At 37.2% G+C, this 11,973-nt stretch overlaps 1 protein-coding gene and 1 pseudogene across 5 annotated transcripts; both read left to right on the plus strand.

The window, feature by feature from the left end:
• Window positions 1-368: 368 nt before the first annotated feature.
• LOC104703716 (katanin p80 WD40 repeat-containing subunit B1 homolog KTN80.2) lies at window positions 369-8,169 on the plus strand. Of its 4 annotated transcripts, none has more exons than XM_087460013.1 (19): window positions 369-997; window positions 1,388-1,518; window positions 1,620-1,737; window positions 1,933-2,159; window positions 2,254-2,356; window positions 2,436-2,506; window positions 2,834-2,908; window positions 2,999-3,142; window positions 3,221-3,383; window positions 3,895-4,326; window positions 4,423-4,680; window positions 5,013-5,069; window positions 5,148-6,490; window positions 6,672-6,785; window positions 6,917-6,991; window positions 7,078-7,190; window positions 7,345-7,461; window positions 7,550-7,618; window positions 7,745-8,169. In XM_087460013.1, the coding sequence occupies exons 1-19, from the start codon at window positions 973-975 to the stop codon at window positions 7,803-7,805; spliced, it is 3,696 nt and encodes a 1,231-aa protein (XP_087316139.1). In that variant the 5' UTR covers window positions 369-972; the 3' UTR covers window positions 7,806-8,169. The 4 variants fall into 4 exon arrangements, with proteins under 4 accessions (XP_087316139.1, XP_087316138.1, XP_087316141.1 ...); XM_087460012.1 differs by having other exon boundaries at window positions 494-997; window positions 3,889-4,326; XM_087460015.1 differs by having other exon boundaries at window positions 544-997; window positions 1,928-2,159.
• Window positions 8,170-9,030: 861 nt separating this feature from the next.
• Window positions 9,031-11,957, plus strand: LOC104703717 (uncharacterized; annotated as a pseudogene). Its single transcript, XR_015560662.1, has 5 exons — window positions 9,031-9,738; window positions 10,201-10,250; window positions 10,336-10,413; window positions 10,521-11,112; window positions 11,205-11,957. The product of XR_015560662.1 is annotated as an uncharacterized LOC104703717 (transcript).
• Window positions 11,958-11,973: the final 16 nt, after the last annotated feature.

Here is an 11,973-nt window from a genome sequence, read left to right on the forward strand (position 1 = left end):
AAAAACTTGATAAGTATTTGTTTTCTGAATATACAGGACAAACAAAATTATATAATCCACAAGAAGTCCACAAAAATCAAATCACTAAAAAATATAACGGTCTTTCATACAGTATATATGTTCTTCTATTTCAACATCAATTATCACACCATGTCCATACATACATCTATCAATCCATGGATTTGTCTTGCAAAAAGTACTTGGAAAATAAATTTTCCAAAATTACTTTAAATATTATTTCTAAGGTTGATAGTATCTTCAAGAAACAAACAAAAACCAAGAGAGGATGACGTGTTTGCTTCACCAATCAAATAATAATAATTTTGCCTCACCTATCAAATAAAATAGTTAAAACAAAAATGTATGATGATGGAGTTGGAGAAAATAAAATCTGAACCAATAGAGAAGTCAAGTCAATTTGAAGCAAGGTTGTTTTCGTAATATTTTCCAACTCTCCAATTCAATGCCCGGACAAAAGGGTATTTTCGTCAGTACCGAGACCAACGCAGAAACTATAGAGAGAGAGAGAGAGGTTCACTGTCCAAGAAAAATGCTTTATTAAAAAAATTAAAAAAAAAACGACCGACCGGATTAATAAATCGAAAGAAATAAATAAAATTCTCAGAGAAATAAATAAAAACTTTCTTCTTCTTCTTCTTCTTCTTCTTCTCTGTTTCTTCTTTTTCTTGGTTTCTGCTTTCGTGTCGTCGTCGTCGTCGTCGTCACTGTTTGAATCTGATTTTTGTCTCTCTGTTTCTTTCTCTATCTTCTTCCCCGAATCCGATTCTCTCTCACGTTTTCGGATTTTTTTCAAATCTCAACGGGAAGCAATCTAATTCTTCATGCTTCTCAAATTTTGAATCTCCCAAAAATCTCGAGCTCTGTCGTTTAGTGACAATTGGGGATTTTCTACAGCTCCGATTCACCCAATTTTTTTTTCCGATCGATTCAGCAGATTCGATTCAGTAGAATATGGCGAAGCGTGGATATAAGCTCCGTATCCTTTTTCTTAACGATTTTGTTTGATTCTTAAGCTGAATTGAAATTGTAACAAACTCTTGATTTTTTTTCATCACTGACTCGTTAGGGTTTTTTTTTATCTTATGAACATAACTTTGGTTTATCAGCATTCTTTAGCTATTGATTAGGTTCAGTTTTTAATTAGCATTTTCTTGATCTTAAGCAGGTAATTAAATTTTCGGATCAAAATGTTTCTATTATTGTCTTCTTATTAATCAAACTGAGAGCAAAATGGTAGAAAAAGACACTGCAATTAATATGTTCTTTTTTTTTTCTTCTTTCTCTCTGTGTTTATCATTTTTTTGTTGATATGTTCTTGTCTTGTGGATGATTGTTTTATAACTTAACTTGATTTTTGGGAACTTAGAGGAGTTTTTGGCACATTCTGCAAATGTGAATTGTTTAAGTATCGGAAAGAAGACGTCGCGGCTCTTTATAACTGGTGGTGATGATTATAAAGTCAACCTTTGGGCTATCGGCAAGCCTACAAATTTAATGGTTTGCTTTCTCATTTCCTCTCTTCAGTATGTTTTTTTTTTGTTCGTTTCTACTAATGTCTACAAGAATGGTGTTAAATTCTTTTCCTGTATTGCTGGCAGAGTCTATGTGGACATACTAGTGCAGTGGATTCAGTAGCTTTTGACTCCGCAGAAGTTTTGGTGCTTGCTGGAGCTTCTTCGGGTGTGATCAAGCTGTGGGATGTAGAAGAAGCAAAGAGTTAGTTGATTGAATTTTTTTTTGCTTTTCTATAGAATATTTGTTGCTCCTTGGTATGCAGAGCTAGTCTCATCTAATGGGGAACATATTATATACCATTTGGGTCCAGTTATCTGAGCAGTTCATCAGAATATATCTATCGGTTAGTTTAGAATTATGAGGTCTAACATTTTCACTCTTTCTCTTGAAGTGTAGTGGTTCGAGCTTTTACTGGACATAGATCCAATTGTTCTGCTGTTGAATTTCATCCCTTTGGTGAATTTTTGGCATCGGGGTCAACTGACGCCAACTTAAAGATTTGGGACATCAGAAAGAAGGGATGCATACAGACGTACAAGGGTCATACTCGTGGCATCAACACTATCAGATTTACTCCTGATGGTCGTTGGGTAGTGTCAGGAGGACTTGATAATGTTGTAAAGGTAAGAACAGCATTGTCAACAAATGAAACTTGTGCATCTTCTTTTTTTCCAACTTATGATCTTAGAACAATGTACTGCATATAATTTCCAATAGGTATGGGATTTGACTGCTGGAAAGCCTTTGCATGAATTTAAGTTTCATGAAGGACCTATCAGTTCGCTAGACTTCCACCCACTCGAGTTCCTCCTAGCCACAGGTTAGTCTGTGATTCTTTGTTTTTCAGGCGTTTTAGGGGTAATTGATGGCAATTCACACTCTCTCTATTCATTATTCAGGTTCTGCAGACAGGACTGTAAAGTTCTGGGATTTGGAAACGTTTGAATTGATTGGATCTACCCGACCAGAGGTACTAGCCTGTTGTGTCACTAGATACTGATTTTCCAGGAGAATCTATCACAAGTGGTTTTACCAATATTTCCTTTTAGCGTGATCACCTTGAACGGAAAATCTCACACAATACCAATATCGGAAATATACTTATTCTCGGTCTTGCTCTGAAGAGCGTGTTAGACAAATGCCAAGTGACAATTTAGTTATTCCTTAAAAGGTGTAAATATAATTATTTTTCCAAAAAGTAGCATCTGATGAGAATCATGAGATAAGTTTTTCTTGAGCTGTCTTTGTAGTATTGTCTTAAAACTTTCCATGGCATGTGTATTTCCTTGTTTCACAGGCTACTGGAGTTCGTTCAATCAAATTTCATCCGGATGGGCGAACCCTTTTTTGTGGTTTGGATGATAGCTTGAAGGTTTTGATTTGTCTTTGTGATGAGCTTTACAATATTGAGGATTCTCAGTGACAAAAACATTGATATCATAATTTGATACTCATAATTCAGGTTTATTCATGGGAACCAATAGTTAGCCATGATGGTGTTGATATGGGATGGTCAACGCTTGGTAACTTATGCATCAGCGAAGGGAAGCTCTTGGGTTGTTCGTACTACCAAAATTCCGTAGGGATTTGGGTGTCAGATATATCGGTATGTCAATTTAATCCTTTTTTTTCGAGAGTTCATTCTTTTTTCCTTTTGTTTTTCTTTAATCCGTTATTAAAACAGCAAATCGAGCCATATGGCATTGGATCTGCGGATAAAAAAGAATGCGTGGAGAAAATACTCAGTGCTCTGGACGATCAGTCCTCTGATAGAATAAGGAGTAGCCCAAGGCGCAGCTCATCCCCAGATTACGAGACAAAAGAGATAAAAAACATATACATCGACTGTGAGTAAATGTTAATTTTGTTTCGATGTTTGTGGATTCATTCTCTACCGTGAACTCATTGACGGCGGGCAATCAAGTGGGGTATGGCGGGTTTTGGTTAGGTTTTATGACGTCTCTGGACGGTAGCTTATTAGTTTCTGTCATGCCAACTATATATAGTAATTGAGTCAACACAATATGATTGGTTGCTATAGACTATTAACGGAGATCACCAACTTTGGTGTGCTTGTGCTAGTGGTAGGAAAGCTAACTTTTGTTTTAGGTCTGCTCTAAACATATTTTGTACATGTGTTTGTGATTATTCCGAAATTTTGTAGATATTGATAATGAATGAGTCTGAAATGGTGGTCTTCTTTTCTGAATGAATTAAACCATAACCATTGGACCTGGACTGTGATTTTCAGTCTTTAATGTCAGTTTCTCTGTAAAAATGTAATTTTCGTTTGTCTCTCACTTTTGTATGCCTATTGTTTATATCTAATCTAATATTCTCTCCTCTTCAAAGCTGCAGGTGGAAATTCAGCTGTTGCACATAAGTCAGTATCTCTAATTACTCCGAAAGTCAGGGCAACTTCTACTGGACAAGAAGTGGACAATAAATCTCTCATATTGCAAAGTGTTGTACCATGGGATTGTGATATTGGGAAAGACTCTTCTGATTCAGGAAAGGAATCTATCACTTTCGCAAAAACAAAACCAGGCATGCTACTGAGACCGGCTCATGTAAGAAAGACGCCAACAAAGTATGATGAGACCAAGCAGTCAGTGGCCGTTCAATCTGAGATTCCAAAGAAAAGTGCATCGGACGATGAGAAGAAGCTAGATACTGAGATAGCATTTGATTCAGAAAGAAATGTCAGGAAACCATTTGATGTTGACGATTCTATCATCAAGAGTATAACCAACAAGTTTGAACAAGCTTTATTACCAGAATCACCAACTGGTAGGTTCTCCCAGTTCATACTTTAGTTTCATCAGATTTGAGCTTTTAGATCATCTAATCCTATCCTTTTGAAATCTCTTTCCATCTTTGACTCAGGTATGCTGCTCAAACCACCTCGTGTACAGAGATCACCAAGTACTAAATTCAATGAGGCAAGATGTGCGGCATCCGTTGATTCTGGAGCTTTAGACAGTAAATTGAGTGGGTTAGAGTCCCCAAAAGACATAGACTTGCCAGCAGGGCTTAAGGATGACAGAGGTAGTAATCCATGTGAGGACGATATCGATAACAAGAGCATTTCAAGCAGGTCAGAAAGAGTTCTATCACCAGAGAAAGCTGGTGGTGAACTAAAAAGTAAGTTTTGATTTAAAATTATCGCGGAGTAGTTAATGGGGATTTTTTGCTTCTAAAGTCAATGCTTAAACAGTAAAACTAGTGCAGCGTTTATGTGTTTTGCTTAAGGAGTCGTTTATTGTATAAACGACAGTCGACAACAAAAATCAATCTAGAAGAATGACCCGCAGAAATTTAGTAGCATTAGCTTTTAGGTTGCTACATCGAAATATTTAGCTGCTATTTCTGCTTTTAGGATTTTCTTTTACAGTTTTCATGTCGCTTGTGGTCAAGTTACTAGGTCTCTAGGCAACAATCAGTTTACAATTGGTTGTTAATATTGTGTCATGTAGGCCTTGAATCCCCAGGAGGTAGCAAAGGATCAGACTCTGTGAAGGTTGTTAGAGGAGGTTAGCCATTCAAAGTTTTTCTTTGGTAGCATATACGTCATCTGGTTATTGATTTTTTAAAAACTGATGTGTTTACAGTAAAAGTTGTTTCGGGAAGGACGCGGTCATTGGTTGAGAGGTTTGAAAGAGGGGAAAAAATTACTCACTCTGAAGACAAAGCAGTCAGTGCAACAATAGTTGAGAGCTCTGATGCTGTAGAGGAAGAGTCCCAGACAGCATCTGTACAGGCAGTTAGCACGACGCCCACCCAGGTAATGCCAGTTAAACTTGATCAGGCAACTAACTCAACGCCAGTTGAAGCTCCTGTGTTATCAACACGACGAACTAGAAGTACTCCAGTCAGAGTAATGCCTGTGGTACTCGGTCGAGACACTAATATGGCAACTGTTGCGCCTCCTGTAACATCAACACGACCTGATAGGACTTCATCTACTAATTTGATATCTGATGTGTCTTGTGTAACATCAACACGACAAGCTATGACTTCTCCAGCTCCAGTCATGCCTATGATACTCAATCAGACATCAAAACTGAAATCTGACGAGCCTCCTGTAACATCGACACGACCTGATAGGCCTTCCTCTACTAATTTGACATCTGATGAGCCTGGTGTAACATCAACACGACAAGATAGGACTTCTCCAGCTCCAGTCATGCCTATGATACTCAATCAGACATCAAAAATGAAATCTGATGAGCCTGCTGTAATATCAACACGACCTGATAGGCCTTCGTCTACTAGTTTGGCATCTGATGAGTCTGGTGTAACATCAACACGACAAGCTAGGACTTCTCCAGCTCCAGTCATGCCTATGATACCCAATGAGACATCAAAAATAAAATCTGTTGAGCCTCCTGTAACATCAACTCGACCTGATAGACCTGCATCTACTGATTTGATATCTGATGAGTCTTCTGTAACATCAACACGACAAGCTAAGACTTCTCCAGCCCTAGTTACGCCTGTGATACTCAGTCAGCGTCAAAAAACTAACATGAAATCTGATGAGCCTCCTGTAATATCAAGAAGACCACTTAGGACCTCTTCAGCGCGAGTAATGCCTGTGATACTCAATCAAGCATCTAACTCGTATGATGAGCGTCCTGTATCAGCTTCACGATCAGCTAGAAATTCTCCAGCCCGTGTAATGCCTATGAAACTCAATCAAGCAGAGAATATGACATCTTATGAGCCCCAAGTTGCATTAACACGATCAGCTAGGAACCATGCCCGTGTGATTCCTGGGAGAAACAACCAAGCAAGTAACTTGGCATCTAATGCATCTCATATAAGATCAAGGCAGCGATATAGCCCAACTCAAACGCTGGCAACACCTGCAGTACTTGATCAGGTGACTGATATGACACTGGATGAGGCATATATAACGGAAACTCAACCAGCTTGTGATTTTTTAACCCAGGTAATCTTCTAGTCATACGTTTGAGAAACTAATAGACATCATACTTTCTCCATCTTTGAAATGTAGCTCGTTCTATAATTGATTCTGGTCGTCGCCGATGATAGAGGAAAAACATGAAATTGCAAGGAATACAACAGCTCTCAAAACATAAATAAGTATTTGATTTGTTTGGCTTATGCAGGAGGAAGAGCCTCAGATATCTGGGAGGGAAAATGATGGTGACATTTGGGAGACTTTAATGGAAACTCATAATGAAGTTTTAAACACTCTTCAATCAAGGTTAACAAAAGTACAGGTAAATTTTGTCTCTGCTATTCTTTTTTCATCGTTTTCTCTTGTTCTTTTGTCCCTTTTCTGTTCTTTTTTTTTTTTTTTTTTTTTGGTTTTGAGGATAAATGAAATGGTTGATTTATCATAAACGTGCAGATTGTAAGACATTTTTGGGAACGAAGTGATATTAAAGGTGCGATCATGGCCTTGAGAAAGCTGTCAGATCACTCTGTAAGTATCCCAGGAGATATACTTTTGCCTGTCTTTTTCATATGCTTAGATGTATGGAAAAAGCTGACTCGCTTAAACTGGAACAGGTTCAAGCAGATGTGATCAGTATTCTAACTGACAAAACAGAGATTTTAACATTGGATCTGTTTTCTCAGTTAGCACCCGTCCTCACAGGTTTGTTGGGGAGCAGGACTGAGAGGTAAATTATCTTATTATATATTTCCTTAACCTTAGATTTTTGTTTGATTTGAGTTTAAGATATAAAGTCATCTCCATGATTTGAGTTTTCTCATTTTGATGGAACGGAGGATGTCTTATCAGCAAACTTAACATGTGATTTCAAATTTGTATAGGCCTGTAAATGTCTCCTTGGAAATGCTCTTGAAGCTTGTAGCAGTGTTTGGTACAGTTATACAATCAACTGTTTCAGCACGACGAGTCGTTGGCGTTGATCTTCATGCGGAAGAAAGGTACTTGTAATTTCTGCTCCTCTTGTATATTTCATGCCACAAACCTTTTGCTACACTATTAGTAAAAAAACATTCGGGAAAAATGCAGGTTACAAATCTGCCAAAGTTGTTCTGCGGAATTGCAAAAGGTTCACAAGATTCTTCCACTACTCACAAGGTAAAAGAATAGTTGTAAAACATCTAAAACTTAGTTCTGAATCATCAATGGTCAAGTTCTGAACTGTTGATCAGTATTTGCTTTAGGTTTTCTAATGTTTTTTCGCTCTCTTTCATCTGAAAACAGGCGAGGTGGTCTCATAGCAAGAAAGGCTCAAGAACTAAACCTAGTTCTTCAAACACCTTAGCTCCAGATTCAGATTTTCAGATTCAGGCCTCTCTGTGACTTCTCCAATTTGTATATTATGAAGAAACTGTCTTCATGTTCCTTCAGGCGATTTTGCATCTGTTGCGTTGAAGACTCGCCGAACAGTCACAGTTTCTTGTGGCGGATTTTGCGCCTGGGAAGAACACTGCGAAAAATCGTATATGCTGTAAATCAATCTATGTCTGGGATTTAAAGTTGTTGTCCTTCTTTAGATTATAGATTCAGTGAATCTCAAATGTTTAGCGAAAATGGCAATTACAAACGTCTCTCTCTTCATGTGAATGTAATATGCAATCAATGAGAAGACACCATCAGTATATGAATATCATTTGGCAATTCTAGTACTTTTGTCCCCTGACTTATGTCTAATATTTGGAATTGGTCATGTGCCATTTGGAGGTTAAGAAAATAGACTTGTCAAAGATTGTTTTTTCATCTACCAAATGTGATAATGACATACATTTCCGATAGTGGTTAGTCTTCATGATTAGAGTCTTTGTTATTGAATATTTGGTGTTCATCATCCCAAAATCAGGAATTTTATTAACGAACTCGTCTGTTGATTTGGATTCCAATTAGTACTTTTAAAAATAGTTTAGGAAAATAAATACAATATGATGAGAGATTTTATATATATATTTAATTTAGCCGTTTTCTATAAAGATATTTACTTAAATTTTGTGTTAATGATGTATTGTTTTTTTTTACAACAGTGACTCAAACGAGTCAATGCTAAGGAAAATTGTTAACAAAAGTAACTAAAGGCGGAACTGAACGAACACGTCGAGCTAAATTATCTACTTTACTATTCTGAGTGCGAGAGACATAGACTAAGGAAAATGAAGTAAACTCATCTCTGTCCACCTGTATGTCCTCCAGATAAGGTGTGAAAGTTGGCCACTCGGAAGGCGAAGACACCATGTATTGATATCTTGCATTTTATTCGTTATATTATAGTATAATTTGTTTTTGTCAACATCATTCATTATATTATTCTCGGTGAAACTATCAATTCTAAAATCAGTTTTGGATTTTCATATAAAAAAACACCAATGTCTAAAAATAAAAACAAATTAGCTCCCAGTATTGGAGATAAATATTCTAACAAGTTGTGGTAATGACGAATAATAAATAAAAAGAAAAAGATAGAAAAATTCTGTTAAAATAAATTACTTTATTTAGGGACAAAAAAAACAAAGGCAAACAAATCTAGTCGTAAGTCTTTCGTTCATAAACAAACCAATCTTCATTCTTCTTATTTGGCTTTTGAACAAAACAAGAAAAATAATAAAACAAACAAACCACAACCATCAATTTCAATTTTCTTCCATTTCACAAAACGTCGAGCTTAAGCCTAGACCCTTCGTCAACCCTTTCTCTCCCTCCTCAGATTTTTTTTCTTTCTTACTAATTTTGAATTTTATTTTTTTCATCCCCATTTCTTGTCGGAATACAGCTTTTCGTGTAATAACCTCCGACACAAACCCACTCGAAACGGCTTTTACCTAGCTTCTTGTCTTATCATACCAGATTACCAAAAATAAAAATTAAACTTTTTTTTTTTTTTTTGGTTTCTTGGTTTGTTGTCTCTGTCTCTCTGTTTTGAGAATTGAGTGGTCGGAGAGAGAAAAATAGATTAGGTGGAATACGCTAACGTGCGCTGGGGGTGCGTAGTTTAATTTTGGGTTTTCTTTTTCAAAATCGAGAAGCGCGTAAGGGACACGCGTGATTGATTTTTTTTTTTCTTTATGGTTATGATGATGATGATGACGACGACGATGATGGAGACTGATTGGGGAACATGGGAGGAGCTTCTTCTCGGCGGTGCTGTTCTCCGTCACGGAACCGGTGATTGGACCGTTGTCGCCGACGAGCTCCGTTCTCATTCTCTTCCTGAGATTTTCACACCTGAGGTTTGGGGGTCTCTCTCAATCTCCTCATTTGCCCTTAAATTTCTAATTTAATTTTCCAAGTTTTCGATAAGATTAATGTCCGAATCCAAAAAAAAACAGTAGGTTAGGTCATTAGGCAAAATTTTATGTATTGTGAAATTAATTTTAATAATTAAAAAAAAATGATAAAAGCTGAAGGCAGAGAAGAAGAACAACAGTGTTGTTGTCGGTGGATTAAGAAGCATAGATTCATCACTTGTGTGTCAAGAAAGCTTTTAGGGTCAAAGTAAAATAAAGATTTTGTTCTTGTTAGACTACACTACTATTATGTGTATCTTCTCGAATTGGAAACTTAACCACATTGAATAATGCAAGATATTTGTAAAATGTCTTGTGGTTATTGTGATATTGCAGGCTGAGTTTGGTCAATTCTTGATATTTTTCTTATCTTTTGAATCTGCTTATTCCTATTTTTATTTGCAGATATGCAAGGCTAAGTACAAGGACTTGCGGAAACGTTATTTGGGATGCAAGTAAAAGATTTGTTTCTTCTTGTTAATACCGAACTTTTTGTGACCTATGATTTACCATAGTTTCCAAATGTTTATGTTCTTGTAGAGCTTGGTTTGAAGAGCTTAAGAAGAAACGAGTAGCTGAGCTTAAAGCAGCTTTACTAAAATCTGAAGACTCCATTGGGTTAGCATTTGTTTTCATATTTCTTTCTAATGACTTAAAACGTTTTCATGTCTTGGATTCAAAGGAAAAAACAGATTTTGAATGTTCTGTGATATTGTGTTTTTTAGGTCTTTGGAATCAAAGCTTCAGAGTCTGAAGTCAGAAAGTAACGATGAATGTCATCAAAACAATTATGATTCTAGCCGAACGTTATCACTCGAACCCTCTCCAAAGTCCGAGGGGGGAGGAGAATGCACGAGCAAAGACACATCCAAAGACTTGTCATCAGTCGGTAGTTTCACACAGCAAGAACTGATCACAGCAAACTGGTCACCGGAAGCCAAATCAGAAGCACCAGTAGTAGTAGTAGCAGTAGAGCAAGAGAAGACGAAAAACATATTACACAGCGACATTTTCGAATCAGTGTACGGAGGAGGACAAGTGCTTCCGAGTATGAGGAAGAAACGAGGCAAGAGAAAACGTAAAGATTGCAGTGTTGGTAAAGAAGTGACGGAAGTTAGCGCTGTGGAAGAAAGCGATTTGGTTGATACTTCTGCAGATATTGCTAGCGTTTCTAGGTGTAAAGAAGCTGCTTCTACTAGCAACAACAGTCAAAGCCGAGGTCATGGTTTATCTTTACCAAAGGATCTTATGAAGATATACAACACTATTGCACAGAACGAATGTGCACTTGTCTTCCGTAGACGGCTTGATAGCCAGGTGATGATCAGAATAATATGCTGAGCTTTTAGTCTTACCTTGAAACCGCCTTTTTCGCTTACTTCCTCTATTTTTTTTTTGGTACTGAACAGAAAAGAGGAAGATACAAGAAACTGGTACAGAGGCATATGGATTTAGACACAATACTATCAAGGATCAACGGTTGTTCGATATCTTCAGCTAAAGAGCTCTTTAGAGACTTTCTTTTGGTAGCGAATAACGCAGCCATATTTTACTCTAAGAACACTCGTGAGTACAAATCCGCGGTGTGCCTTAGAGACATTGTTACCAAGTCTCTGAGACACTATTTGACAGAAGATCATCTTCCTCATCGCAGCAGCATTACTACAACAAGCACAACAGAGGTTCCGGTTCTTCCTCAGAAATCTACATCTCCTGTTGTCCGAACGAGCCAAGCAGCTAAAAAACCAAGAACTGGCGCGCACCCTCTTAAGACTGTTGTGAAAGATATGGCAAAGACTTCAAGCAGGTAAGAAAAGGTCTGTTACGGATATACCAGTTTCTGCTGTGAAATCATCAGCTGCTGGTAAGAAAGGAACGGTGGTAGAGAGAAGAAAGGACGGTAGACAAGCAAATCGAGGAGTCGAGTCTACTGCATTGATGGGGAGAAAGCGGAACCGGGTTAGATGATTTTTATGAAGGGTTTGATTGATTGATATGTTGTTTGTAGTTAGGCAGAGAAAGCTTATTTGATGTTAGAAGTTCATATTTGTGTCAATATGATCTGCAGGCGTAGACAGTGATGAATCATGATCATTGGTAAAACTAATTGTTATAAAAAAATGTACATTAATCTTATTGTCACCTTTTGATTTGTTTACTAATCAATTAATCATATAG

Source organism: Camelina sativa, chromosome 7, assembly GCF_030686135.1.
Source record: "Camelina sativa cultivar CO46 ecotype springtype chromosome 7, ASM3068613v1".
NCBI classification, from domain to species: Eukaryota; Viridiplantae; Streptophyta; class Magnoliopsida; order Brassicales; family Brassicaceae; genus Camelina; species Camelina sativa.